This window comes from Podarcis muralis, chromosome 16 (assembly GCF_964188315.1).
Source record: "Podarcis muralis chromosome 16, rPodMur119.hap1.1, whole genome shotgun sequence".
NCBI lineage: Eukaryota > Metazoa > Chordata > Lepidosauria > Squamata > Lacertidae > Podarcis > Podarcis muralis.
The window spans coordinates 8,809,196-8,836,204 of NC_135670.1; the positions used below are offsets into that span (position 1 = coordinate 8,809,196).

Below are 27,009 nucleotides of genomic sequence, written 5' to 3' on the forward strand. Positions count from 1 at the left end.
TCCGCCTCTAGCGGCAGACGGCGGATGGGTCCCCGCGGACCTGGATCGGCCCGTGTGTTCCGGGGACGTAAGAGCCAGCGCTCGCCAGCTCCTCAGGGGTGGCCTCTGCGTCAAGGGGAGCAGCCGGAGCCAAGGCGCTGGAGAGAGAGAGAGAGGACGCCAAATGTAGAGAGAGCCTGGAGCATCCTGGCACTTGCCTCTCTCTCTCTCCCCCCCCCCCCGCCCTCCTGAGCATCATCTCGCCTCGGCCCCTTCACAGGTTCTCCTGCGCATCGCCTTGGCGAGCCAGGCGAGGTCGAGGCGTGGGTAGGTGGGTGAGTGAGTGAATGGGGGCTCCCGGGTTTTTGCGCATGGCTCTCCGGCGGGGCTGACTGTCCTGTTCAGCACCAGGGACAGCGGCAAAGCGCTCCAGCACCACGGAGAGCGCGCCGTTGCCCCAAGAGAGGAAGCGCCGGCTTGGACTTCAGCACCACGGACAGCGGCCGAAAGGTGGGGGGCGACTTAGAAGGAACTTGGGCTGGGTTAGAGATTGCGGTGCCCCCCCCCCCCCAAAACAACTCAGAGAAGCCTCCATTCTCTGCAGTCTCCCCACCTCCACACACACACACACCTCATTCAATCCTAGGAGCTGCCGGAACCGCCTGCACCACTTGGATTGTAAACCCCCCCCATATTGGAGGGGGTGTGTGGAACGCGTAAGGACAGAGGCAATGTCTTTATTTTGAGGGAGAAGATTCCTCGCCCACCCGCTTCAATGGCTCTTCTGATCTGCCTCTGTCTCCTTGGGATCCTAAGAAGTAAGTGTGACCCCCCCTCCTTTCCCTATAGCGTTTAGGGCTCCCTTTCCCCCAAGACTAGCATCCTACTCTAAATGAAAGCAGAGGCTTTGTTTAGAATCAGACAGTGCGCCCTTTCCTCCTCTCGGCTTCCTAGGGAGGGGAGCCGCTGCCGGTCGCGAGTACGAGCTTCTATTTTTATTGTGTCTCCAAATGATGCTCTTGAAAAATACGTCAGTTACTCAGCTGGGCAGAGATTTGACAGGCCGCCGATGGCTTAGCGGGGAAGCCAGATCGCCCCGTGCAGCTCCTGCCTAACCAGTACTCAGGGTGGGCAAGGCGACTTCCATCTCAACAGGCCAACTCATGCTGAAGTTTCCTCAAAAAGAAAAAAGGAAAGGGGGAAAAACGGGAGGGGGGGGAATCTGGGAAGGTCATTTATCTGCCCATCCTCCATCCGAGGAACCGCGCTAGGCAAGGCGAAAGAGGCTGGGGAGTGGGGCAGCAGGATGGGGGCTGAGATTAGGTTCCCCTTAGGCACCGACTGTTTACAGCTGGAGGATAGCCCCAGGGAAACTCCATGGGACTGGCTCTGTCTGACAGTCCAGCGAGCTCCATCTGTCCTCCAGCAAGGGGCAGCTGCAGGAGCTCGAAAGTTCATAACCCCAGGCACGATGACGATGAGAGAGAGAGAAGGAAACAAGGAGAGAGGGAGAGGGAGAAGGGGAGAACCCGCAAACGCCGGAGGACCTTCTGAGTGATATGAGGATGGAGGCGCGGTTGATAGGAGCACTAGATGGTTATCTGGGGGTTAATGACTTTGGTGGCTGGTGCTCATTGGGGCTGGTGGGGCGGAAGGCAGGGAGCCCGGCAGTAGGCGGAGCCAGAGTCAATGACAGGCAGAGCTAACTGATTATAGTTTTGTCCCCATCCTCCTCTTCCCTGCTGAGTTCTGCAAGGGGCATCGCTGAGACTAAGGGTGCCGACAGGCAGGGCCAACCCTGGCCTGGTTATGAGTCAAAAGGCAGGCAGATGGGGGCACATTAAGCTTGGTGGGGCAGTGCCCCAATGGACTAGCCTCCACTGGGTATTGGGTTCTTGCAAGACTTCTATGACAGGACAGTTGTAAGGCAGTTGCAGACAGTATTGAATAGGGAATGGGAGTTTGCAGTCCTCCTGGAATCACTGGACTCCAGCTCCCATCATCCCTGACCAGCCTGGCTGATGGGAATCATTGTCCAACCAAGCCTTGATGGGCACAGGCTCCCCACTCCTGTTGCAGAAGGGGCCCTTTACGAAGTATCTGAATGGTGCAGATGCACAAGCTGGGCCTTACAGGCCTCGAATAATTTGGCTGTTGCTGTGACGGGTTTCTTTTAATACATAATGTTTACTTGTGTGTTTTTTAATTGCAAGCTGTTTTGGGGTGAATTGCAGGGGGAGTGAGATATTTATTAAAAACAAAAACCACCCCACAATATTTAAAATGAGGGATCGTCCAGAGAGGGCAGAGTCCCTCAAGGAAGCAGGTTTAACATCTGGGTATTCTGCAGCTTCCAGTAGATAAATTAGATGCCTTGCATTTAGGTTCTTGCTGTTTTGTGTTGACCTGTAGATTCCCTCCCCTTATAGATGCCTTACACACAACATTTTCTAGCTAATGACATGCCTAAAGTCCTGTTCTCCATGAACACGATCCATCTCCTATTGTGGAGTAGAGCAACCTTGACACTGCATTCAACAGAGAAGAACCCTGTGTGTCCATCAAACTGTCTTAAACAAAGCCACAGGGCAGAATTCTATAGGTTATTTATTAGATCAGGAATGGGGAATGTCTGGTTCTTCATACATTCTTGGATTCCAACTATCTAGCATGGCCAATGGTCAGGAATGATGATGAGCTGGAGTCGAGCAACATCAGGAGGGCCAGAAGCTACCAGCCTATTTCCTAGACACATGTCCCAACCTGCCAGGGATCACATATTAAATGCACATGCGGCCATCCAGATGTCGTCGGACTCCAACTCCCATCAGTGCCAGGCAGCATGGCCAATGGTCAGGAATGATGGGAGTTGAAGACCAGAAACACCTGGAGGGCTGCAGGTTCCCCCTACCTGCTCTAAAAGGAAATCCAGCCATTTCTCTAACAGGAAATGATGACCTAGCTCATTTCAAGGGATAGTGCTTTGAGGGAGGCGTGGTGGAAGCAGAGAGAGAGAAGGAGAGAGAGAGAGAGAGAGAGAGAGAGAGAAACATTTCATACTACATTCTCTTCAACATCACATCACTCCTGATCTTATAAACTTCTGTCACATTCCTGAGGAGGATCAGATGATGCTCACGCAAGCAGAACTTTATAAACATTGTGTAGGTAATTTCGAATTTGCAATGCCTGTTCTGGCAGGCAAATCCATTCCGTCTGTGCATTGTAGAAGGGCAACTTAACATCCTTTCTTCTCTCATGCATGTCAAGAGGAATCACAGTTAATCATGTAGTTGGGTGTATGTGTGTGCGCTGTATGTATCGTTAACTCTCAGAGGGAATTCCAGCCCTGTCGCGCAGGAGAGCTGCACAGAGCAGCAGCAGCAGTGAGGAAGATGGATGAACCACAGTTACTTGCGAGTTACTGCTAGCCTCCAGCATCCAGACTCCAAAGGACTCCAGGGTCCCTGGTGGCTAAGCAGCTGAGTCCATTGCCAGCTCATCCACAGGTACCATTCCCCATCTCTCTGCTTCAGCACCGCCCCTCCCACCTTTCAATTAGGGGAAATAACATTTTCCCTAGTCTGCCCTGCAAGACTGTCATAAGGATTGCTTTAGGTATGCAACAGACTTTCCCATGTGAAATATTCTATACATGTACAGTGCTACCTCAGGTTAAGTACTTAATTCGTTCCAGAGGTCCGTACTTAACCTGAAACTGTTCTTAACCTGAAGCACCACTTTAGCTAATGGGGCCTCCTGCTGCCGCCGGAGCACGATTTCTGTTCTTATCCTGAAGCAAAGTTCTTAACCCGAGGTACTATTTCTGGGTTAGTGGAGTCTGTAACATGAAGCGTATGTAACCTGAAGCGTATGTAACCTGAGGTACCACTGTACTAAGCAACAGTAAGCATCATTATTGCAATGTTTACCCAATCAGTCCAGTGTTGGGTAGCCTTTGTCCTTCCCAATGTTGCTGAACTCCCCATCAGTGCCATCCTGCCTGACCAGTGGTCAGGGATGATGGAAACCGGAGTCCAGTGGCGTCTAGAAGGCCACAGTTTCTATGTAACTACATTTTAAAACGTGGCTGGTTTTAACCAATGACCAGTAGGTGAGTGTCTTCATAGACACACTTCTCTGTCCTCTGTTCAGCAAAGAAGAAGCATTATCAGAGGTCAAGGATACATTATTTGTTGTTGTTGTTGTTTAGTCGTTTAGTCGTGTCCGACTCTTCGTGACCCCATGGACCAGAGCACGCCAGGCACTCTTGTCTTCCACTGCCTCCCGCAGTTTGGTCAAACTCATGCTGGTAGCTTCGAGAACACTATCCAACCATCTCGTCCTCTGTCGTCCCCTTCTCCTTGGGCCCTCCATCTTTCCCAACATCAGGGTCTTTTCCAGGGAGTCTTCTCTTCTCATGAGGTGGCCAAAGTCTTGGAGCCTTAGCGTCACGATCTGTTCTTCCAGTGAGCACTCAGGGCTGATTTCCTTCAGAATGGAGAGGTTTGATCTTCTTGCAGTCCATGGGACTCTCAAGAGTCTCCTCCAGCACCAGAATTCAAAAGCATCAATTCTTCGGCGATCAGCCTTCTTTATGGTCCAGCTCTCACTTCCATACATCACTACTGGGAAAACCATAGCACATTATAGCCAGGGGGAAAACCCCAAGCCAAGCAGGGTGATTGAGGGGTGTGGCATGGGAGGGTGTGCAGGTTGAGGAGGGTCTCAGAGAAGCCCCGAGGGATGCGTATGGCCCCTGAGCCCATAGTTCCCAACCTCTGCTTTAGAGGAGACTCGCTCCTGAAGACAAGAGGTCTTTACAACTCTTCTTTCTCTCTTTTGCAGAGATGGGGAAGTTGGGGCCATCTGGACTCCATCTCCCATCAGGCCAAGGTAGTCTGGGATGATGGAAGCTGTAGTACAGCAACATCTGGAGGTCCTCAGTTTCCTCATTTCCTATGTTAAAGAGAAAGAAATATTGTATTCACATGTAGAGCAATGAAAGGAGAGAAGGGTGCTGAGTGACAGGCAGGTCTTCTGTGAGCCTTGAGGGGTCTGGGCTGCTCTTGCATGACCTTCCAAGCCCCACTGCTGAAATCCCATAAACATTCAATATTTACATTATCGTCCCTTTCCATATGATTCTTCGGATCTCTTTCTACCTCCCTTCTTTCCCCCACCCACCAAACCCCAGTCCCTACGCAGCAGCAACTCATGACTTCATGGGCAAGCTTGCACCATTCATTATGCATTGGGTGTGATGTGTTATGAAAGGAAGCAACATATGAATCATGGACCACACACCCAGTGGTTCCCCCCACAGCTCCCATCTTCCAGGCACAAAACACTGCACTCTCATTTCTCTGTTCTTGTTGCTTCTGCTGCCAATGTTCTATGAGTGCCATCGCTCAGTGGTACAGCATCTACCTCTTGCAGAAGGTCCCGGGTCCAATACTCCAGGTAGGGTGGAAGAAGGCCCCCTGCCTGAAATCCGGGAGAGCTACTGCCAGTCAGTGTAAACAGTATTGAGCTAAGGTGAATCCAATGGTCTGACTTGGTATAAGACAGCTTCCTCTGTCCCTATGTATTAGGGAAGGGCCATAGCTCAGTAAAGAGTCACATCCATGGTTCTGCCCAATTTTCTCTTCGGCTCTAGTCATGGTCCTCTCTGCCCCAAAGGCTACCCAGTAGGGAATTGCAATCCTTGAGTTGACGAGCATTTCCTTCTCTCTCCGTTTAAACCAGGGTTGGGGAACATTCAACCCTCCAGATGTTATTAGACTCATTATCCCTGACTATTGGCCATGCTGGGACATGGGTGGCGCTGTGGGTTAAACCACAGAGCCTAGGACTTGCTGATCAGAAGGTTGGCGGTTTGAATCCCTGTGAAGGGGTGAGCTCCCGTTGCTCGGTCCCTGCTCCTGCCAACCTAGCAGTTCGAAAGCACGTCAAAGTGCAAGTAGATAAATAGGTACCACTCCGGCAGGAAGGTAAACGGCATTTCCGTGCGCTGCTCTGGTTTGCCAGAAGCGGCTTAGTCATGCTGGCCACATGACCCAGAAGCTGTACACCGGCTCCCTTGGCCAATAAAGCGAGATGAGCGCCGCAACCCCAGAGTCAGCCACGACTGGACCTAATGGTCAGGGGTCCCCTTACCTTTTATTGGCCATGCTAGGGATGATGAGAGTAGACCACCCAGTTGGTTTAAACTAACCAGTGTTTCCCTAAGTTCTGGCATAACAAGGAACTCTGGCTAGTTTAAAAGCAGAGGTGGCACCTTCTCCACCCCAGAGGCACCGCAAGAGGGAGGGAGACAGGAGCCTCTAGCTCACGCCAGCTCACGCCAGAAGCATTTAGCATTGCATTGGAAAGTGCCCAAAAGGTTCAGGTGTAAAAAACAAAAGCAAGCCTTGTTTTGGGTGTGATGCTTGAATCTAGCCAAAACTGTCAAGCTGTCTGCCAAGAATAGAAGAAGCAGAGGCAGATTCCACCTTGCCAAGGCAAAGCTAGCATGGTTTGCCAGAGTGACTGGTCATGCCCGCTTGCTGCCATCTGACACAAGTAACAAAAATGGGGGGGGGGAGGGGAGAGAGAGAGAGAGAGAGAGGTGAGCTCTTCCCTGCCCCATGAATTATAAGATACAAGTGATAGGCTGCGATCAGCTTGGCAGGGTGTCACAATTGTGTGGGCTTTGTGTTGCAGTGGTACCTTGGTTCTCAAACTTAATCCGTCCCGGAAGTCCATTCCAAAACCAAAGCATTCCAAAACCAAGGCACGCTTTCCCATAGTAATGCAAAACAGCTTAATCCGTTCCAGACTTTTAAACACAACCCCTAAAACAGCAATTTAACATGAATTTTACTATCTAACAAGACCATGGATCCATCAAATGGAAGCAATAATCAATGTACTGTACTATAAAATAAATAAGACAGTATTGTAGGTGGTAAAAATTAAAATCATTATTTTTTCTTACCTGCACCGATGATAGTCATTGTTTGGACGGGGGGCTTTTATCCATGTCTGCTGTCACACAGATCAGTCAATCAGTAGCTGAACTGGGTTCCACACAGCCACAAAAACAAATTAACCAAAAAAGCCACAAAAACAAAAACGCAAAATAAGTAGCAAAAACCAAAGTGCCAGACTTAGTCCATTCCAGAAGTCCGTTTGACTTCCAAAATGTTCAAAAAGCAAGACGCAGCTTCTGATTGGTGCAGGCGCCCCAGAAACAATAGCCGGCAACCGGATTGGATGTTTGGCTTCCGGAAAACATTCGAAAACCGGAACATTTACTTCCAGGTTTTCGGCGTTTGAGAACCAAGGCATTTGAGAACCAAGGCATTTGAGAACCAGCTGTGATGGGGAACCTCTGGCCCGCCTGATATCTTTGGACCCATCAGCCCCAGCCAGCTTGCCTAATGGCCAGGGATGATAAACGTAGTTGTAAATGATGGTTAGTTCAAAAGCTGGAATAATAAAGTATAGTTTGATCCTGGCTTAATAGTTTTTAATATTTAATTTTCAACTGCCGGGAGCTGTCCTGGGACCTGATGGTGAAAAGTAGGCAATAAGTTTAAATCATCATCGTAGAATTGTAGAGTTGGAAGGGACCCTGAGAAAGGGACGCGGGTGGCGCTGTGGGTTAAACCACAGAGCCTAGGACTTGCTGATCAGAAGGTCGGCAGTTCGAATCCCCATGACGGGGTGAGCTCCCATTGCTCAGTCCCTGCTCCTGCCAACCTAGCAGTCCGAAAGCACGTCAAAGTGCAAGTAGAGAAATAGGTACCGCTCCAGCGGGAAGGTAAACTGCGTTTCCGTGCGCTGCTCTGGTTCGCCAGAAGCGGCTTCGTCATGCTGGCCACATGACCCGGAAGCTGTACGCTGGCTCCCTCGGCAATAAAGCAAGATGAGCGCCGCAACCCCAGAGTCGGTCACGACTGGACCTAATGGTCAGGGGTCCCTTTACCTTTACCTTTAAGGGACCCTGAGAATCATAAGTAGTCCAAACCCCTCCAGTGCCGGAATATGCAGCTGTCCGATTTGGGGATTGAACCTACAAACTTGGTATTATCAGCACCATGCTCTAACCAACTGATCTATTAATAATAATAATAATAATAATAATACATTTGGAGGGCTGCAGGTTCCCCATCCCAACAGAATTGGTGTTAAAGGACAATTAAATTGAGTTTTTCAAAGTAAAATCATAGAGCTGGGACCCCATGGGTCATCTAGTCCAACCCCCTTGCAAGGAAAGATTCACAGCTAAATAATCTCTGACAGATGGCCATCCAACCTCTGTTAAAAAACTTCCAACGATGTAGTCTGTTTCCTCTGTCAAATGGCTCTCACCATCAGAAAGGGAAACGCGATGCCCTGGGCTCAAGGGTACCCTTCCTCCAAGAATATCTTCATCCTCATCTTCATCCTTCCCCCGAGTGATGCTGCCTGCCTGAGCCATGCTGTTGCAAGGACAAAGTTGGCACAGAGATCTGCGGCCAACTAAACATGCGCTCTCTCTCTCTCTCTCCCGCCCCTTGCCGTAAAATATATTTTCTGTACAGTAGTACATTATCCCCTCGCTCTCTCCCTCCTTCGATCGATCCTCCCAACGACCTCTTTACTCAAGTCAGGCTTCTTGTTTTCCAACGCCTGTCAGCCACTTCCCAAAATTGCAATTAAGCTGTCAAGGGAGCGAGCAGAAGCGTTTGCAATTCACAGCCTCGGCAGGAAAGGAAGGAAGGTGGGCAGGTCCGGATCGCAATGCGCTGGGACAGAAAGCTAAGGAGTTACACTTTTTTTTCCCCGGACCTCCCCAGCCCCGCCAGGGACGCGGGTGGTGCTGTGGGTTAAACTACAGAGCCTAGGACTTGCCGATCAGAAGGTCGGCGGTTCGAATCCCCGCGACGAAGTGAGCTCCCGTTGCTTGGTCCCTGCTCCTGCCAACCTAGCAGTTCAAAAGCACATAATAGTGTAAGTAGATAAATAGGTACCGCTCCAGCGGGAAGGTAAACGGCGTTTCCGTGCGCTGCACTGGTTCGCCAGAAGCAGCTTAGTCATGCTGGCCACATGACCCGGAAGCGGTACACCGGCTCCCTCGGCCAATAAAGCGAGATGAGACCGCAACCCCAGAGTTGGTCACGACTGGACCTAATGGTCAGGGACCCGCATCTCAGTTGGACTCCCTTAGAGCGGTTGGACTCCCTTTTTAAGCCAAAGGGCTTGCAGAGCAGTTTGTGGACTACAAATTAAAACAAGGCCTTCCCTGCCCGCAGGCCTAAAAGCGGTGGCACAAAAGGAAAAGGCAACAAGCAGGGAAGAGGAAAGAAATAAGCTCAGGCACCATTTCTTAAAGTGATACAGGAACTCTTATCATGAGGAGCTGGAATGGAAGCAGCTCAGAGCTGGCCTTTCAGCTGATGGCCTTTCTCGTCTCTCCCACTGACGTAGCCTGCTGGAATGACTGCTACCTGGTGGCAGCTGAGGGAGAGGAGGCCAGATGCAGCTGGCCTTTCAAATTCTATTTATACTGCCGTTTTAATGTATTTCTGATGGCTTCCTTTTAGCTGTGCTCATCCTTACGGCGTGTGGTGGTTTTTAAGTGGTCTTTGTGCGTGAGGCTAAAAGGGCTTTCAGAGTTAAAAGGCACACACACTCAACTCACCAAAACCCTGAACAACACCAAGTGTGGGGATATAGGCGCACATACAGGAACGACAAGAATATTACCGTGTTGAAGAAGGAGGTGCAGAGGAGAGTTAGGAACGAGATTTTTGAAACAGGCCTCCTTCGTGACATCTGGGAAGAAAATTTGGCTGGTGGCCCTTGCTGTGTACCACCACACCAGGTCCAGCTTGAACTGTTGGCTTTCAGCCTGTTATCCAGCAGCCAAAGGCAAAAGGAGCCCAGGAAGAAAGAAACAAAAAGAGTTGATAATCATAGGTGGGACGTGACTCAGATAATGCTGCAGCCACGATGAAGGCTGGTCGATTCAGGCTTTACCTCAAGAACTTCTGCCTGCCTTCAGTCAACTCCCCACCTGGCTGCCTTCCCACTTACTCCCAGTTCATGGGGTGACACGGTCCGTCACCTTCCTCCTCCCTAGTCTTAGGAGGAGGGTAAAGGGGGCAAAATTCGAGCAAGCTGGCTCCACTTACCATTGGCTCTGGTAAGGTAAAGGGACCCCTGACCGTTAGGTCCAGTCGTGGCCGACTCTGGGGTTGCAGCGCTCATCTCGCTTTATTGGCCGAGGGAGCCGGCGTACAGCTTCCGGGTCATGTGGCCAGCATGACTAAGCCACTTCTGACGAACCAGAGCAGCACACGGAAACGCCGTTTACCTTCCTGCCAGAGCGGTACCTATTTATCTACTTGCACTTTGATGTGCTTTCGAACTGCTAGGTTGGCAGGAGTTATGTACAGTAGGTTTAGACAAATGTGTGAAAGATCAGGTAAAGGCTACAGTCAGAGGTGGCAATGCTACTGAATGCCAGCTGCTTGGAATTACAAGGGCATAAAGGTAAAGGGACCCCTGACCATTAGGTCCAGTCGTGACCAACTCTCGGGTTGCGGTGTTCATCCCGCTTTATTGGCGAGGGAGCCGGCGTACAGCTTCCGGGTCATGTGGCCAGCATGACTAAGCCGCTTCTGGCGAACCAGAGCAGCGCAAGGAAACGCCGTTTACCTTCCCGCCAGAGCAGTACCTATTTATCTACTTGCACTTTGACGTGCTTTCGAACAGCTAGGTTAGCAGGAGCAGGGACTGAGCAATGGGAGCTCACCCCGTCGCGGGGATTCGATCCGATGACCTTCTGATCGGCAAGCCCTAGGCTCTGTGATTTAACCCACAGGGCCACCCGCGTCCCTATTGTCCTCTGGTGCCATGCAAGGATTCGGAGACAGGAAGAGCAAGACACACACAGCCTCCATGTCTACTCAGCTGCAGCCTTGGCTCTGCTCAAGGGCTGCTGGATCAGGGCAGGCCGTAATTCTGAGCAAGCTAAGAGCCAGTGACATTTTAACAGCCTGCCAAAATGGGCTCATGAATGCCTGGGGATTAGCTATCCATCAGGAAGCTGGCTTGGAAACGAGCCTGCTTGAGAGGCTGTTGCTTGTGGTCAGGGGAGCTCCTTGTGGAGAGGAGAGAGAGAGAGAGATTCAGGACGGGCCCCTGAATCCCTCCTCAAAATAGTGCTTTTTCGTACAAATGTTCATTGGCTTAGGGCCGTTTCTGTCACAAGATGTGACCGAAAGGTGTCTTGAGGAAAAGGAAGCTAGTGTTTCCCAGACTCGAGTCTCCAGCTGGTTTTGGACTACAACTCCCATCATCCCTAGCCACTGGTCCTGCTAGCTAGGGATGATGGGAGCTGTAGTCCAACAACAGCTGGCGGCCCAAGTTGGGGAAACACTGAACTAGAAGAAGAGATGGAACTAGAAGAGGAAGTCCCTACCAGAGAAGGACGGCAGAACAAGTTGATGGATTGTGTGGAAATGGCTAAAATGACCGGAAGAATAAGAAATCAGGAAGACCAAAATTTTAATAAGGAATGGGGGAAATTTATACCCTATCTTTTACATTGTTTTAAATGTTTGTTTTCCTTCTCGGATTGTACCCCCAAGTGTGTTTTATAAGCTGGTCTCCAACCATAATAAATTATATATCTATCTAACCTATCTTAAAAAACATTGTAAACACTTAAAATTGTTACTAGGATTGGAATATCACTTCTTGTTTAAGGGAGAATTTTGGACACAATGGAGATGTAAAAGATGTAGATTGTCATAAAAGATGCAGGAGGAAATGATTAACAACAGGACCCACAAAGGGGAGGAGGGAAGTCCAGGAGATTCCTTGGAATCCTATTTCCATCTTGTACGTTCGATATGTGAATGTAAAGTTTTTATCTTAAAAATAAATAAAAGTTTTTTAAAAAGAGGAGACACTAAACGAGAGGGAGGCTCGCTGATATTTAATACAGCCACGGTAGCTCAACGAAACCTGCATATTAATAGGCAGTCAGTGTCTGAATACCAATCACTGAACAACCTGATTTAGGAAGCTGTATGGCGCTGTGGGTAAAAGCCTCAGCGCCTAGGGCTTGCCGATCGGAAGGTCGGCGGTTCGAATCCCCGCGGCAGGGTGCGCTCCCGCTGCTCGGTCCCAGCGCCTGCCAACCTAGCAGTTCGAAAGAACCCCCGGGTGCAAGTAGATAAATAGGGACCGCTTTATAGCGGGAAGGTAAACGGCGTTTCCGTGTGGGGCTCTGGCTCGCCAGATGCAGCTTGTCACGCTGGCCACGTGACCCGGAAGTGTCTCCGGACAGCGCTGGCCCACGGCCTCTTGAGATGGGCGCACAACCCTAGAGTCTGTCAAGACTGGCCCGTACGGGCAGGGGTACCTTTACCTTTACCTTTATGGCTCACTGGTGAAAAGAGATAGGTAGGAATGTCTGCCTTGTTGTGCATATGTTCTGTGTTCGTTCTGGACGGTGTTTGCTTTACTCTGCCTGCTTCCTTCTCCGCCACCGCGCAGGGACCCTGGGCACAGACACGGAAGAGCGGCTTGTAGAACATCTCCTGGATCCGTCACGGTACAACAAGCTGATCCGCCCGGCCACCAATGGATCCGAGTTGGTCACTGTGCAGCTGATGGTATCATTGGCCCAGCTCATCAGCGTGGTATGTACCCAAGATGGGGGAAGTGGGTTACAATTGCTTTTCAAATAGTTCATATACTTCTTCCAATCTTCTGCAAATCTCTGGTCCCGCAGGTTTCGAATCCTTCCTGTCATTTTGTCCAATTCTGCATAGTCCATTAATTTCGTCTGCCATTCTTCTTTCGTCGGAATTTCTTCTTGCTTCCGTTTCTGGGCTAACAATACTCTTGCCACTGTTGTTGCATATAAGAACAGTTTGACATCTTGTCTATTAATGCCTAGGACTACAAGAAGTTTTGTGAGGAGAAATATATGAAGTGTTACAAAGTAGAAAAAGATAGATATATTGGTTGTGAGTTTGGAATGTCATAGGGAAAATAAGAAATGCATACTAAGAGATTAGATTGGGAAATTTTCAGACAGGACTGATGGAAGTCAAACAAATTGAATATGATGTCAAAGTATGTTTAATTACTGTTGAAAATGATATGTTAAAAAACTAATTAAATTAGATAGATAGATAGATGATAGATAGATAGATGATGATAGATGATAGATGATAGATAGATAGATAGATAGATAGATAGATAGATAGATAGATGATAGATAGATAGATAGATAGATAGATAGATAGATAGATAGATAGATGATAGATAGATAGATAGATGATAGATAGATAGATAGATGATAGATAGATAGATAGATAGATAGATAGATAGATAGATAGATAGATATAGATAGATAGATAGATATAGATGGGGAAGTGGGAACTGCCAAACGGGTCAAATGCTGCTCAAAGCAGAGGTCTTCTGTAAGTCTGGAGAAAGCTTCCTCCCTGGAGCTGACCTTTTAGAATCATAGAACTGCAGAGTTCGAAGGGACCCCAACGGTCATTGAGTCCAGTCCTCTACAAGGTGGGCATTACAGCGAAGGAATCCCCAACAGATGGTCATCCAATCTCTGTTTGAAAGGAGAGTCCGCCTTCTGAGGGAGCCTGCTCCACACCTGAACAGTTCTCACCTTGATACTCTGCAAATTTGGTATCAGGTATGAGGGAACGTGGTGTCATCCCCCCAAAGCATTTGGTACTACAATTCCCACCACCTCTGACCATTGGCCATGCTGGCTGCCGGGAGCTGGAGCTTGCATTCAAAGAAGATTGGACAGGAGCTATCAGTAGCTACTGCCTGCAATGCCTCCACGACCGAAGGCAGCAATGCTGCTGAGAACCAGTTGCTGGAAGCTGCAGGAGCAGAGATGGCCCTTGTGCTCAGGAGCTGCACGCATCTGTTTGGCCACTGTGAGAACAGGACGCTGGACTAGCCATTGGCTTGACCCAGTGGGCTCTTCTCGTGTTCTTCACGTCAATTCAAAGTGTTGGTGCTGACCTTTAAAGCCCTAAACAGCCTCGGTCCAGTATATCTGAAGGAGCGTGTCCACCCCCATTGTTCTGCCCGGACACTGAGGTCCAGCTCCGAGGGCCTTCTGGCGCTTCCCTCGCTACGAGAAGCCAAGTTACAGGGAACCAAGCAGAGGGCCTTCTCGGTATTGGCACCCGCCCTGTGGAACGCCCTCCCACAAGATGTCAAAGAGAAAAACAACTACCAGACTTTTAGATGACATCTGAAGGCAGCCCTGTTTAGGGAAGCTTTTAATGTTTGATGCATTACGGTATTTTAATACAGTGGTACCCCGGGTTACATACTCTTCAGGCTACATATGCTTCAGGTTACAGACTCCGCTAACCCAGAAATAGTACCTCGGGTTAAGAAATTTGCTTCAGGATGAGAACAGAAATTGTGCAGCGGAGGTGCGGCGGCAGCAGGAGGCCCCATTAGATAAAGTGGTGCTTCAGGTTAAGAACAATTTCAGGTTAAGAAGGGACCTCCAGAACGAATTAAGTACTTAACCCGAGGTACCACTGTGTTTTGTTGGAAGCCGCCCAGAGTGGCTGGGGAAGCCCAGCCAGATGGGCAGCGTATAAATAAATAAATCATCATCATCATCATTCTGATGCCTTTTCTTTTGCTTCTGTTGACAGCACGAGCGGGAGCAGATCATGACCACCAACGTGTGGCTGACCCAGGTAAGTCGCCTGCCACCACCCCTCTCTTTATTTATTTACTCATAAATAGAACCAATGTGCCCCTTTTCAATAATAGTGGTTTGCTTAACCTCCTACCTTCTGCTGCAGTCAGAAGCAGGAAGGGGGAAATGAGCACTATGTGGGACACTATCTAGACCAGAAGCTCCAGCTGTTGCAAAATGCTGCAGGGAGACTGTTGATGGAGACAATCACCAGTGCATCATCCATCAATCATCAGTGCTCCAAAGCTTGCACTGGCTGCCCATACACTGCCACGCCTGATTCAAAGGTCTTGCATTAATTTACAAGCCCCATAACAACCAGGGTTCAAGATATCTGAAGGACCAGTCTGATTTCTCAAATCACTGCCCGGTCACTGTGGTATTTCGGGGAGTCACTGTTAGAGGTCCCCCATAACTCAGGTGCACAGGCCCAAGGAATCCTGGGGATAGTAGCTTGTTAAAGGTGTCAAGAATTCTTACCAGCTCCATCTGGTACACTGGTTGAGACTCTACCTGCCTGCAGACTGTCTCGCCAGAGTGGTACATGCAGTGCTTTTTTTCCTCTTCTAAAAAAATGTTTAGGGGTACTCTCATTTTCCTACTCATATTGAAATACTGCCCCTCAATGGGGCCAAACTTAGATTCGCAAAATGTTTAGGGGTATGCGTACCCCTGCGTCCCCCCAGAAAAAAGCACTGGCTACATGATCTGGTTAAACAGGCATGTGACACACAACAGTCATACCTGTTTCTTTTAAGGTGGAACGGAACTATATCCTAACAGAACCTTGCAAGCCACCTGCACAGTCTTTTTAATACTAATTTTTTTTTAAAAAAATTAGCCACTCTCACCCAGCTGAAGATTCAGGCCCTCCCCCTGCCAACTGGAAGGGGTGAGGTAGAACTGGAGACTTCAGGTCAGACTTGGGGCCATCCTGATTGTGTCGAGCCCCCCCCCCATCTCTCTTTCTCTCTCTCTCTCTCCCCATTGCAGGAATGGGAGGATTATCGCCTTACGTGGAACCCAGAGGAGTTTGATGACATGAAGAAGGTGCGGCTGCCATCCAAACACATCTGGCTTCCAGATGTTGTGCTCTACAACAAGTAGGTGCATCTCGGCATTCTTTGTCCTGGGTCTAACGCTTGCGGATCTGGGACGACAATAGCGAACGTGCAGTTCATGGGCCGTATTAGGACTGCAGAACCACCTGGAGGGGCCCGCCTGGCCCCACCTTCCTCCTTGTCACAATGCCGCGGTGTCAGGAGAGCTTTCAAAGCCAGGCGTAGGGGACCTTTGGCCTTCCAAACGTTGCTGGACTACAACTCCCATCAGCCCCAGCAAGCATGGCTAATGGGCAGCGACGATGGGAGGCGTAGCTCAGCAACATTGGGAGGGTCATAGGTCCCCTACACTTGTTTTAAACCTTGCCTGCTGCTAGATAGGGATTGAGGTGGTGTAAAGGCAGGTTAGGAAGGCAATGGCAACGGCGCCCACCTGAGAGGTGCTGGAACTGAGTTCCGGCTGAAACAAAAGCCCTGGTTTCCACGTGGAACTGTAGAGTTAGAAAGGATCACGAGGGTTGCCCAGTCCAACATGAAATAGTTTTTAATTGTTTTTATATACGGAAGCACTTTTATAGACCAATTTTCTTCTTTTCATTGTTTCGGCTGTGGAGATTTCTACTGTGAAAGCGCTTCAAACTATGTTATGGGCCACAATTCATAAACAGAATCAAACAAATAAAAAGGCAGGCCCGGGTGGCCTGCATTATGATGAACGTGTGGATGGCATGGGTAGGGCTGTGCACATGGTGCGTGAGCTCTGATCTGTGCAACTGCACCGTCAGGCTTCGGAGAATCGGATCCCTCCCCTGGTTGCAGTGAATAAGCAGATCAAATGGAAGGAGCATTCTTACCAGTTAGTTTCTTTAATAAACACAGCGAGAGACAAAGGAATGCATCTCTCTCTAGAAATGGCGGTGCTCCCAGTAAAGGTTTTCACCTCCTTTGTCCCCATTAATCTCTGCCACTCCTACGTCAGGTAACCTGAGCTCGTTGCTGCTGCGCTCTCTGTTCTATCACTCTTGGAGCCCTTCTAGTCCTAGGCGAAGGGGGGTCAGGAATGCTGTCCAAGGACACTGAATCTGCCAGATGTCTCCCTCCTGGTGTTTCCTCTTCTAGCTGTTCCTCATCCAGTATTTCCCAGCTTTCCCCCTCTGGACTGTGCCCCTCTGCAAACCACTGTTCTAACTCAATACTGTCCTCCTGCCCTTGGGAAGGTTCAGGAGAAGGGGGCGGCGGCTCCCACCATTCCTCCTCAGTCCAAGCCTGTGACATGCACCTTCTAGACCAGGGGTAGGCAACCTAAGGCCCGGGGGCCGGAACTGGCCCAATTGCCTTCTCAACCTGGCGGACGGACGGTCCGGGAATCAGCATGTTTTCACATGAGTAGAATGTGTCCTTTTATTTAAAATGCATCTCTGGGTTATTTGTGGGGCATAGGAATTCGTTCTTTCCCCCCTCCCCTAACAAAATATAGTCCGGCCCACTACATGGTTTGAGGGGCGGTGGACTGGCCCACGGCTGAAAAAGGTTGCTGACCCCTGTTCTAGACCAACAATGAGCATTGCTTCCCCTTCTTCTCCCCTCCCCCAGCGCCGACGGGATGTACGAGGTGTCCTTCTACTCCAACGCCGTGGTCTCCTACGACGGCAGCATCTTCTGGCTCCCTCCGGCCATCTACAAGAGTGCCTGCAAAATCGAGGTGAAGCACTTCCCCTTCGACCAGCAGAACTGCACCATGAAGTTCCGCTCGTGGACCTACGACCGGACGGAAATTGACCTGGTGCTGAAGAGCGAGGTGGCCAGCTTGGACGACTTCACCCCCAGCGGGGAGTGGGACATCATCGCCCTGCCGGGACGGCGCAACGAGAACCCCAACGACTCCACCTACGTGGACATCACCTACGACTTCATCATCCGCCGCAAGCCACTGTTCTACACCATCAACCTCATCATCCCTTGTATCCTCATCACCTCCTTAGCCATCCTGGTCTTCTACCTGCCTTCCGACTGCGGCGAGAAGATGACCCTCTGCATCTCGGTCCTCTTGGCCCTCACCGTCTTCCTGCTTCTGATCTCCAAGATCGTGCCGCCCACCTCGCTGGACGTGCCGCTGGTGGGCAAGTACCTGATGTTCACCATGGTCTTGGTCACCTTCTCCATCGTCACCAGCGTCTGCGTGTTGAACGTCCACCACCGCTCGCCCACCACCCACACCATGCCGCCCTGGGTGAAGGTGGTCTTCCTGGACAAGCTGCCCACCCTCCTCTTCATGAAGCAGCCCCGGCAGAACTGCGCCCGCCAGAGGCTGCGCCAGAAGCGGCAGAACCAGGAGCGGACGACCGGGAGCTTCTTCCTCCGCGAAGGAGCTAGGTCCTGCACTTGCTACGTCAACCCGTCCACGGTCAAGAAGTTTGGGACGGGGAGCGGCGGTGATGGCGGGGGAAGGCCCTTTACGGAAACGTCGGAGCCGGGAGTCAACGGTTACCGGGACAGGCCGGGTCAAACGGTGCCACCGCCAGGCCCCTGTTGCTGCGGCCTGGAGGAGGCTGTGGACGGAGTACGCTTCATCGCAGATCATATGAAGAGCGAAGACGACGACCAGAGTGTGAGTGTCTGGAAGGGAAGGGGCTTGGGGGCAGGGTGAGGGTGGGGGGGCTTTGTGGCCTTAAGTCAGTCTTGTAAATAACATACCCGCCCACATTTTTCTGAAGGAGCGTCTCCACCCCCATTGTTCAGCCTGGACACTGAGGTCCAGCGCCAAGGGCCTTCTGGTGGTTCCCTCACTGCAAGAAGTGAGGTTACAGGGAACCAGGCAGAGGGCCTTCTCGGTAGTGGCACCCACCCATGAGATGTCAAGGAAATAAACAACTGTTTGACTGCAATCCAGGAATCTCAGCTAAAACTTCCATGACAGCATCCTTTAGTCCCAAGACGCATGATGGGACTTGCTTTCTAATTTATTTCTTTACCACATATACATACAGTGGCAATGATCTCTGGGTGAAAACCAATCTGCCGGTCTTTGATATAAAGACTTAAGAAGAGCCCCTGCTGGACCAAGCTAATCCCCCATCAGATGGGCGGGGTATAAATAATAAGATTATTATTATTATCTAATCCTGCATCCTGTTCCCTAGGGAGCTCTGAGAACTGTAGCCATGTGAGGGTCACAGGAGTTTCCTAACAGCTCTCAGCACCCTTAAACTACAGTTCCCAGGATTCTTTGCAAGGGGCGGAGCCATGAGCTTTTAACGTGGTACAGTGGTACCTCGGGTTACAGCCGCTTCAGGTTACAGACTCTGCTAACCCAGAAATAGTACCTCGGGTTAAGAACTTTGCTTCAGGATGAGAACAGAAATTGTGCGGAAGCAACGGGAGGCCCCATTAGCTCAAGTGGTACCTCAGGTTAAGAACAGTTTCAGGTTAAGAACGGACCTCTAGAATGAATTAAGTTCTTAACCTGAGGTACCACTGTATTGCAATTGCTTTCAATGTGTGGGCTTGGGCTAAGGTTACCAGATCTTTTTCAATGAATCTGGGGACATTTTTTCAACTTCCTATTGAATAGATGGATTTCGGCAGGGGACTGATTTGTAAATCCGGGGACTGTCCCCAGGAAACAGGGACGTCTGGTAACCTTACCTAGGTAGCTATGTAGAACTTCCTTGTTCAGGCAAAGTCTACCTCTGAATTCCAGTAGCTGGGGAACAAACTCAGTGGTTGCCTTTAAGGGTTCGATTTGGACACTTCTGCCTGAACACATTACAGTGGTACCTCGGGTTAAGAACTTAATTCGTTCCGGAGGTCCGTTCTTAACCTGAAACTGTTCTTAACCTGAGGTACCACTTTAGCTAATGGGGCCTCCCGCTGCCGCCGCGCCGCTGGAGCACGATTTCTGTTCTCATCCTGAAGCAAAGTTCTTAACCCGAGGTACTATTTCTGGGTTAGCAGAGTCTGTAACCTGAAGCGTCTGTAACCTGAAGCATCTCTAACCCGAGGAACCACTGTATAACTCGACGCTTCGTTCTGATCAGTCAGGGCACTTCTTACAAAGCTTTCCCACCATATCTCGAATCATCACCTCCTGAAACATGATGCACTGTTTGTTTGGGTTTTTTTTAGAAAAAGGCTGTGGCAATTTCCCATCCCCTGGATGTTTCCTGGGGGAGACACAGCTCTTCCTTGCTTCCTCCCCATCTCCCTGCCGCCTCTCCTTTGCCAAGCCATGAGTCAGAATACCCTGTCCTTTACTGACCTGTTCCCCACCTCCGAGCGCAGGGCAGCTGTGTTCTCCAACTGAGACACCGCCGGGCTCCAGAATCAATATTTCCCTTCTGCTCGGCTGGATCCCTGTGCTGAAGGCGCATGAAAAATTCATGTGCAGTGAGATATGGATGTAAGGGAGGGAGAGACAGAGAGAGAGAAGTCGGGAGAAACAGACTTTTAATTCTTGGAGGTCTGCTGCTTTGCTGGTGTAATAATAATAATAATAATAATAATAATAATAATAATACAGTGGTACCTCAGGTTACATACGCTTCAGGTTACAGACTCCGCTAACCCAGAAATATTACCTCGTTAAGAACTTTGCTTCAGGATGAGAACGGAAATTGTGTGGTGGCAGCATAACGGCAGCAGGAGGCCCCATTAGCTAAAGTGGTGCTTCAGGTTAAGAACAGTTTCAGGTTAAGAACAGACCTCCAGAACGAATTAAGTACTTAACCCAAGGTACCACTGTAATAATAATAATAATAATAATAATAATAATAATAATTTGTACGCTGCCCAACTGACTGGGTTGCCCCAGCCACTCTGGGCAGCCTCCAACATACATAAAAACATAATAAAACATTACAAGGGTTGCTGGGGCTGTTTCAGGCATTTGTCCAAGTCCTTCCCCCATCCATCTGTGGTCAGAGAGCAATGGGTCAAAGCTAGCCCCGCCTTCCTCACCAAAGCAAATCATTCATCTGATCTGGTAGCCTTGCCAGAAACTATTTGCAGAAGGACAAGCTCTATGCCCACTGGACCAGGGAAGTGTCAGGTATGAAGCAGTTGCCATAGGAACCGAGAGGAAGGGGAACCTGGAACGGCAGCAGAGTGATGTCGCTGCCCCAGGCTGCGCTCTGAGGCTGCAGGTTTGGGGCCAAGCCAGCTGAGCACTGATTGGGGGGTGGGGGGAGGAGGCCGGAGAGACACTCCCTTCGTCACCCTCAGTCGAAGGCAGGAGTGCTTCTGAATACCAGTTGCTGGAGGGATGCGGGTGGCGCTGTGGGTTAAACCACAGAGCCTAGGAGTTGCCGATCAGAAGGTCGGCGGTTCGAATCCCCGCGACGGGGCGAGCTCCCATTGCTCGGTCCCTGCTCCTGCCAACCTAGCAGTTTGAAAGCACGTCAAAGTGCAAGTTGATAAATAGGTACCGATCTGGCGGGAAGGTAAACGGCGTTTCCGTGCTCTGCTCTGGTTCGCCAGAAGTGGCTTAGTCATGCTGACCACATGACCCGGAAGCTGTACGCTGGCTCCCTCGGCCAATAAAGCGAGATGAGCGCCGCAACCCCAGAGTCGGCCACAACTGGACCTAATGGTCAGGGGTCCCTTTAACTTTACCTAACACAACTGTAAGGGGTTCAATCAACACAGGCAACTCTATTGTCATTTTTCTTTAATGGTTACTTTACTATTCTGCTTTTCACCATTGGTTTGAAGGCAGGTTGCGAAATTAGCAAATGAAAAAAAGCTTCCTAAAACAAAAGCAGTAATTAAAACCAGCATTACAGAAAAGAAAGAAAGTGGAGGGGAACCCGAGCTGAAACCATTTTTAAAAGCAGGCTAAACAGTCTGCTCTTTAAAATATTTAAGCAGGTCTTGCCTCTCCCCAGGAACAGGTTCAGCAGAAGGAAGGGAAGGAGGCTAAAAATCACAAAAGGAGAATTAGCAATGTACACCCCACTTAGGATTCTCTGAGGGTTGGGGAGGGGCGTGCAACATTTGAAATTGTAAAAAAATTAATAAACCCCGCTAATAATTTTGGTGGCTGGTACTCATTGGGGCTGTTAGGGCAGCGGACCAAAAATAAAAGTAGTATAGACACCAACAATTGGGAAACACTGACCTGCAGGTGCTCCGATTGGAGAACAGCCTTTGCCAAAGGTGGTCATGGACTTTGAAGACACTCGAACCCAGGACAAAAGGGAGAAATGTGCTAAGAGGAAGGCACGTTTGGCAAACCCTCACCGTGATGAACTCGTGCCTGGGAACTTATGTCCCCCCTGTAGAAGGATGTGTGGATCCAGAATTGGCCTCCACAGTCACTTACGGACTCACTGTTAAAACCGTGTTTATGGAAGGCAATCTTACTCAGCTGTGAGTGATCGCCAAGGAAGAAGAAAGAAGAAGATCAACAGCAGGTGGCGCCAGAGCCAATGGCAGGCAAGGCCAATTGCTTCTGCTCTTCCTTCCTGCTCCGTTCAAAAGGGCAAAACTGAGACTCAGAAGGAGAAAGCTAACAGCCAGGGCTATTGAAATATACCGTATTTTTCGCACGATTGGACGCACCGGACCATAGGACGCACCTAGTTTTTTTGGGGAGAAATAAAGGAAAAAATTTTTCCCTTTATTTCCCCCCCAAAAGCAGGTCAGGGAAACCGAACCAGGTCGAGGAACAGCGGGATAGTGGCGCTGCGCCTCCCTGCTGTCCCCCGAGCTTGTGGGGCTGGCTGATGTCTGCCTAGCGTGTGGGGCGCTCTGCTTCAGGGCGCCTCACCCGCCGGGCGGCAGGCTGCTATCCGCAGCTTGGGGAGCCTTGCGGGGAACTGCTGCAGGGCTCCCCACGCTGCGGATGTATGCCTGGCGCGAGGGGCGCTCTACTTCAGGGCGCCCCTCGCGCCTGGCGGCAGGCTGCTATCCGCAGCGTGGGGAGCCTTGCGGGGAACTCCTGCAAGGCTCTCCACGCAGCGGATGTGTTCCCGAAGCGCGGGCGCTCTGCTTTCAGGGCGCCCGACGCTCCGGGAAGCAGGCTGCTATCCGCAGCGTGGGGAGCCTTGCGGGGAACTCCTGCAAGGCTCTCCACGCAGCGGATGTGTTCCCGAAGTGCCGGGCGCTCTGCTTTCAGGGCGCCCGACGCTCCGGGAAGCAGGCTGCTGTCCGCAGCTTGGGGAGCCTTGCGGGGAACTGCTGCAGGGCTCTCCACGCTGCGGATGTATGCCTGGTGCGAGGGGCGCTCTGCTTCAGGGCGCCCCTTGCGCCGGGCGGCAGGCTGCTATCCGCAGCGTGGGGAGCCTTGCGGGGAACTCCTGCAAGGCGCTCCACGCTGTGGGTGTGTTCCCGAAGCGCGGGCGCTCTGCTTTCAGGGCGCCCGACGCTCCGGGAAGCAGGCTGCTATCCGCAGCGTGGGGAGCCTTGCGGGGAACTCCTGCAAGGCTCTCCACGCTGCGGGTGTGTTCCCGAAGCGCGGGCGCTCTGCTTTCAGGGCGCCCGACGCTCCGGGAAGCAGGCTGCTATCCGCAGCGTGGGGAGCCTTGCGGGGAACTCCTGCAAGGCTCTCCGCGCTGCGGGTGTGTTCCCGAAGCGCGGGCGCTCTGCTTTCAGGGTGCCCGACGCTCGGGGAAGCAGGCTGCTATCCGCAGCCTAGACACGGCTAGCGGAGCGCTAATCCCGAAGCTTGGGGCGTGCAGAGCTCAGCGCGCCCCAAGCTTCTGGGTGCCGGCAAGGTCTCCGCTAACTGGGTCTCCCACGGCTAGCGGATAGCTTCCTGAAGCCTGGAGAGCGAGAGGGGTCCGTGCGCACCGACCCCTCTCACTCTCCAGGCTTCAGCGAAAGCCTGCATTCGCTCCATAGGACGCACACACATTTTCCCTTGCTTTTTAGGAGGGAAAAAGTGCGTCCTATGGTGCGAAAAATACGGTACTCAGAGTCGCTAAGTGATTTCATGCTCTTTATTCAGCTCATAGTGGTGAGGAGGAATGAATGAATGTCCCCTCAAAGTATCTGCTTTATATACATTATTTACACAATGGGCTGCACATGATTGGCTCATTCCGGAATTCTACTGTAAGCCAATCAGGTTGTGGATTCACTTCTATCTGGAAGTGGGTAGTTCCTGCCAACCAATCATACTGCTGCATTGTTCTAGGACCAACCAGACTGCTGCATTCTGAATCCTATTGTTCTAGGACCAATCAGACTGCTGCCTTTTGGATCCTATTGTTCTAGGACCAATCAGACTGCTGCCTTTTGGATCATATTGTTCTAGGACCAATCAGACTGCTGCAGTTTGGATCCTATTCAACTCAGTACATAACAGCTATCCATTGGACTGGCTGTAAGGAAGCAGGCAGGGGCCTGACCAGGAGTGTGGTGGCAAATTGAGAAGTCCAGGGTCCCTTCAAGGTAGTCACAGAAATGCCCCCTCATACGCCCCTAAGATTAGACAACGATCATATAATTACAGTGGTGCCTCGGGTTAAGTACTTAATTCGTTCCAGAGGTCCGTTCTTAACCTGAAACTGTTCTTAACCTGAAGCACCACTTTAGCTAATGGAGCCTCCTACTGCTGCCACGCCGCTGGAGCATGATTTCTGTTCTCATCCTGAAGCAAGGTTCTTAACCTGAAGCACTATTTCTGGGTTAGCAGAGTCTGTAACCTGAAGCGTCTGTAACCCGAAGTACCACTGTATAAAAAGGTAAAGGGACCCCTGACCATTAGGTCCAGTCGTGGACGACTCTGGGGTTGGGGCGCTCACCTTGCTTTATTGGCCGAGGGAGCCGGCGTACAGTTTCTGGGTCATGTGGCCAGCAGGACTAAGCCGCTTCTGGCGAACCAGAGCAGCGCACGGAAATGCCGTTTACCTTCCTGCCAGAGCGATACCTATTTATCTACTTGCACTTTGACGTGCTTTCGAACTGCTAGGTTGGCAGGAGCAGGGACCGAGCAATGGGAGCTCACCCCGTCGCGGGGATTCGAACCGCCGACCTTCTGATCAGCAAGCCCTAGGCTCTGTGGTTTAACCCACAGCGCCACCCGCGTCCCTACCACTGTATACAATTATGCAATAATTCTGGGCAACTGGGGGGGAGGGGCACTGGGTGGATCTTTGCACCCCGGCACTGCATATGCTTAAGACAGCCCTGACTGGGCTTTCTGTGCAGTGTTTTGTTTTGTTTTGCTTTTATTATTTTGTTTTATTTTACCTAGATCTGGCACCCTTTTGGTCGGAAGCGGGCCCACGCACGACAGGTGCTTGCCAAGCCAAAAAGGGTTCCAGCTGACAGGTGCTAACGCCCCGTCTCCTTGCCCTTTCCCCAGGTGAGCGAGGACTGGAAGTACGTTGCCATGGTGATCGACCGCCTCTTCCTGTGGATCTTCGTCTTCGTCTGCGTCTTTGGCACCATCGGCATGTTCCTGCAGCCTCTCTTCCAGAACTATGCCACCAACTCCCTCTTGCAGATCAACCACGGTGGTTCCGGCTCCAATTAGCGTCTGGGCTCGCCCTTCTCCTTGGCCAAGCTTTTCGGAGCGAGCGAAGAGAGGCAGGCCAAGGAAGATTAAAGAGAGAGGGAGGGAGGAGGGAGGGAGATGGAGCGGGACAGAGAGACACCCTACCTGATCCCTACTTTTACGGACGCCGGCCTGAGGCGCGCTCAGTAAGGGACTGCAGGCCCTTTCCCCTGCTGTCTGCCATCGCCCCGGCTCAAGCTTCAGTACTGAAAACAGAGCCTTGCTTGCAGAGAAGCAGACCAGAGCCAAAATGACAATACTGGAATAGGTTGGTTTCTTCCGGGCTGCCAGAATGATATGGTAGCTCAACAGTAGAGCACCTGCTTTGCATGCGGAAGGTCGTAGGTTCGATCCCCGGCTTCCCCACTTAAAAAAAATAATGGGTGGTGGTGGTGGAAAAGGTTGCAGCAGGGTCAAGCCTGGCTGTCTTATCCACTTATTTTAGGCAGCTTCCTCCATTCCCATTGATGGGAGGTGTCAGTTCCAAGCAGCCAGGAGGAGTCAGTTCCTTCCAAGAGGCTGAGGTCAAGTTCCTGGATGCGTTATGGGGCACAGGGGGCAGTGAGTCTTGCAGCCTCAAGGGCATTTTGGATACGGACGACAGCTTTCTCCCTGCCCCCCCCACCCCATACCCCCTGGCTTGTGCCAATTACGGGGAACCAGCTCCCAACTCAGGGAAAAATCATCATCATCTATGTGTCTATATATAATTAAATACCCACATCTACACCCTCCATCTCTGAGGAGCAGCTGCAGATTGGAAGGCCACCCTGGGGCGCAACCCTCGGCGGGGAGAGGTGTGGGGTGGGGAGTGCCTGACAGGGGAAAAAACGACATTTCGCAGGGGGGATTCCATGAGATTTGACCAATTCATCCACAAGGTCAGGTGGTAACCCTGCGCGAAGAAGGGACTCTCAGGATCTCTCAGGACAGACTGATGCCAGGACCAGCTCCCCTAACCATATGTGTGTTTGTGGCCGGAGGAGATGGAGCGTAGACTGGTGCTCCAGCCACCCAGGGTCCGCTTCAGGCGGGGTCTTCCACTCTGGGCCATCACCAGCAGCCTCGGTAGAGAGACCAGTGTCCCCCCCACAGAGCCATTGGGTGTGTCTTCCTGGGCCCCTCCTCCTCTGCTCCTGAAAAGCTAAACGCTGACACCGCAATACCAATAAAATAGGTCACATAGATGGGAGAGATTCCTTCTTTCAGTTCAGCTGTGTGCGAGTGGTTGTTTTTTAAGCGCATTTCAAGGTTAGGGTTGCTGCTATCATGCAATTTCTGTTCTCAACCTGAAGCACCACTTTAGCTAATGGGGCCTCCCGCTACCGCCGCGCCGCCAGAGCACGATTTCTTTTTCTTATCCTGAAGCAAAGATCTTAACCCGAGGTACTATTTCTGGGTTAGCGGAGTCTGTAACCTGAAGCGTCTGTAACCTGAGGTTCCACTGTAGTAACAACAGTAACAACAACAACAATTTATTTGTACCCCACCCATCTGGCTGGGTTTCCACAGCCGTTCTGGGCGGCTTCCAACGAAAAATATTAAATACATTAAAATGTCAAAACAAAAAAATATTCCTTCCAGTAGCACCTTAAAGACCAACTAAGTTAGTTCTTGGTATGAGCTTTCGTGTGCATGCGCACTTCTTCAGATACACAGATAAAATGTCAGACATTAAAAACTTCCCTAAACAGGGCTGCCTTCAGATGTCTTCTAAACTG

General features: G+C 50.9%; 1 protein-coding gene across 1 annotated transcript; it reads left to right on the forward strand.

Annotated features, from left to right (window-relative positions):
• CHRNB2 (cholinergic receptor nicotinic beta 2 subunit) lies at positions 1-26,475 on the forward strand. Its single transcript, XM_028710582.2, has 6 exons — positions 1-797; positions 12,517-12,662; positions 14,682-14,726; positions 15,722-15,831; positions 17,383-18,397; positions 25,097-26,475. Exons 1-6 carry the CDS (start codon positions 755-757, stop codon positions 25,265-25,267), a joined length of 1,530 nt encoding a protein of 509 aa, XP_028566415.2. The 5' UTR covers positions 1-754; the 3' UTR covers positions 25,268-26,475.
• Positions 26,476-27,009: the final 534 nt, after the last annotated feature.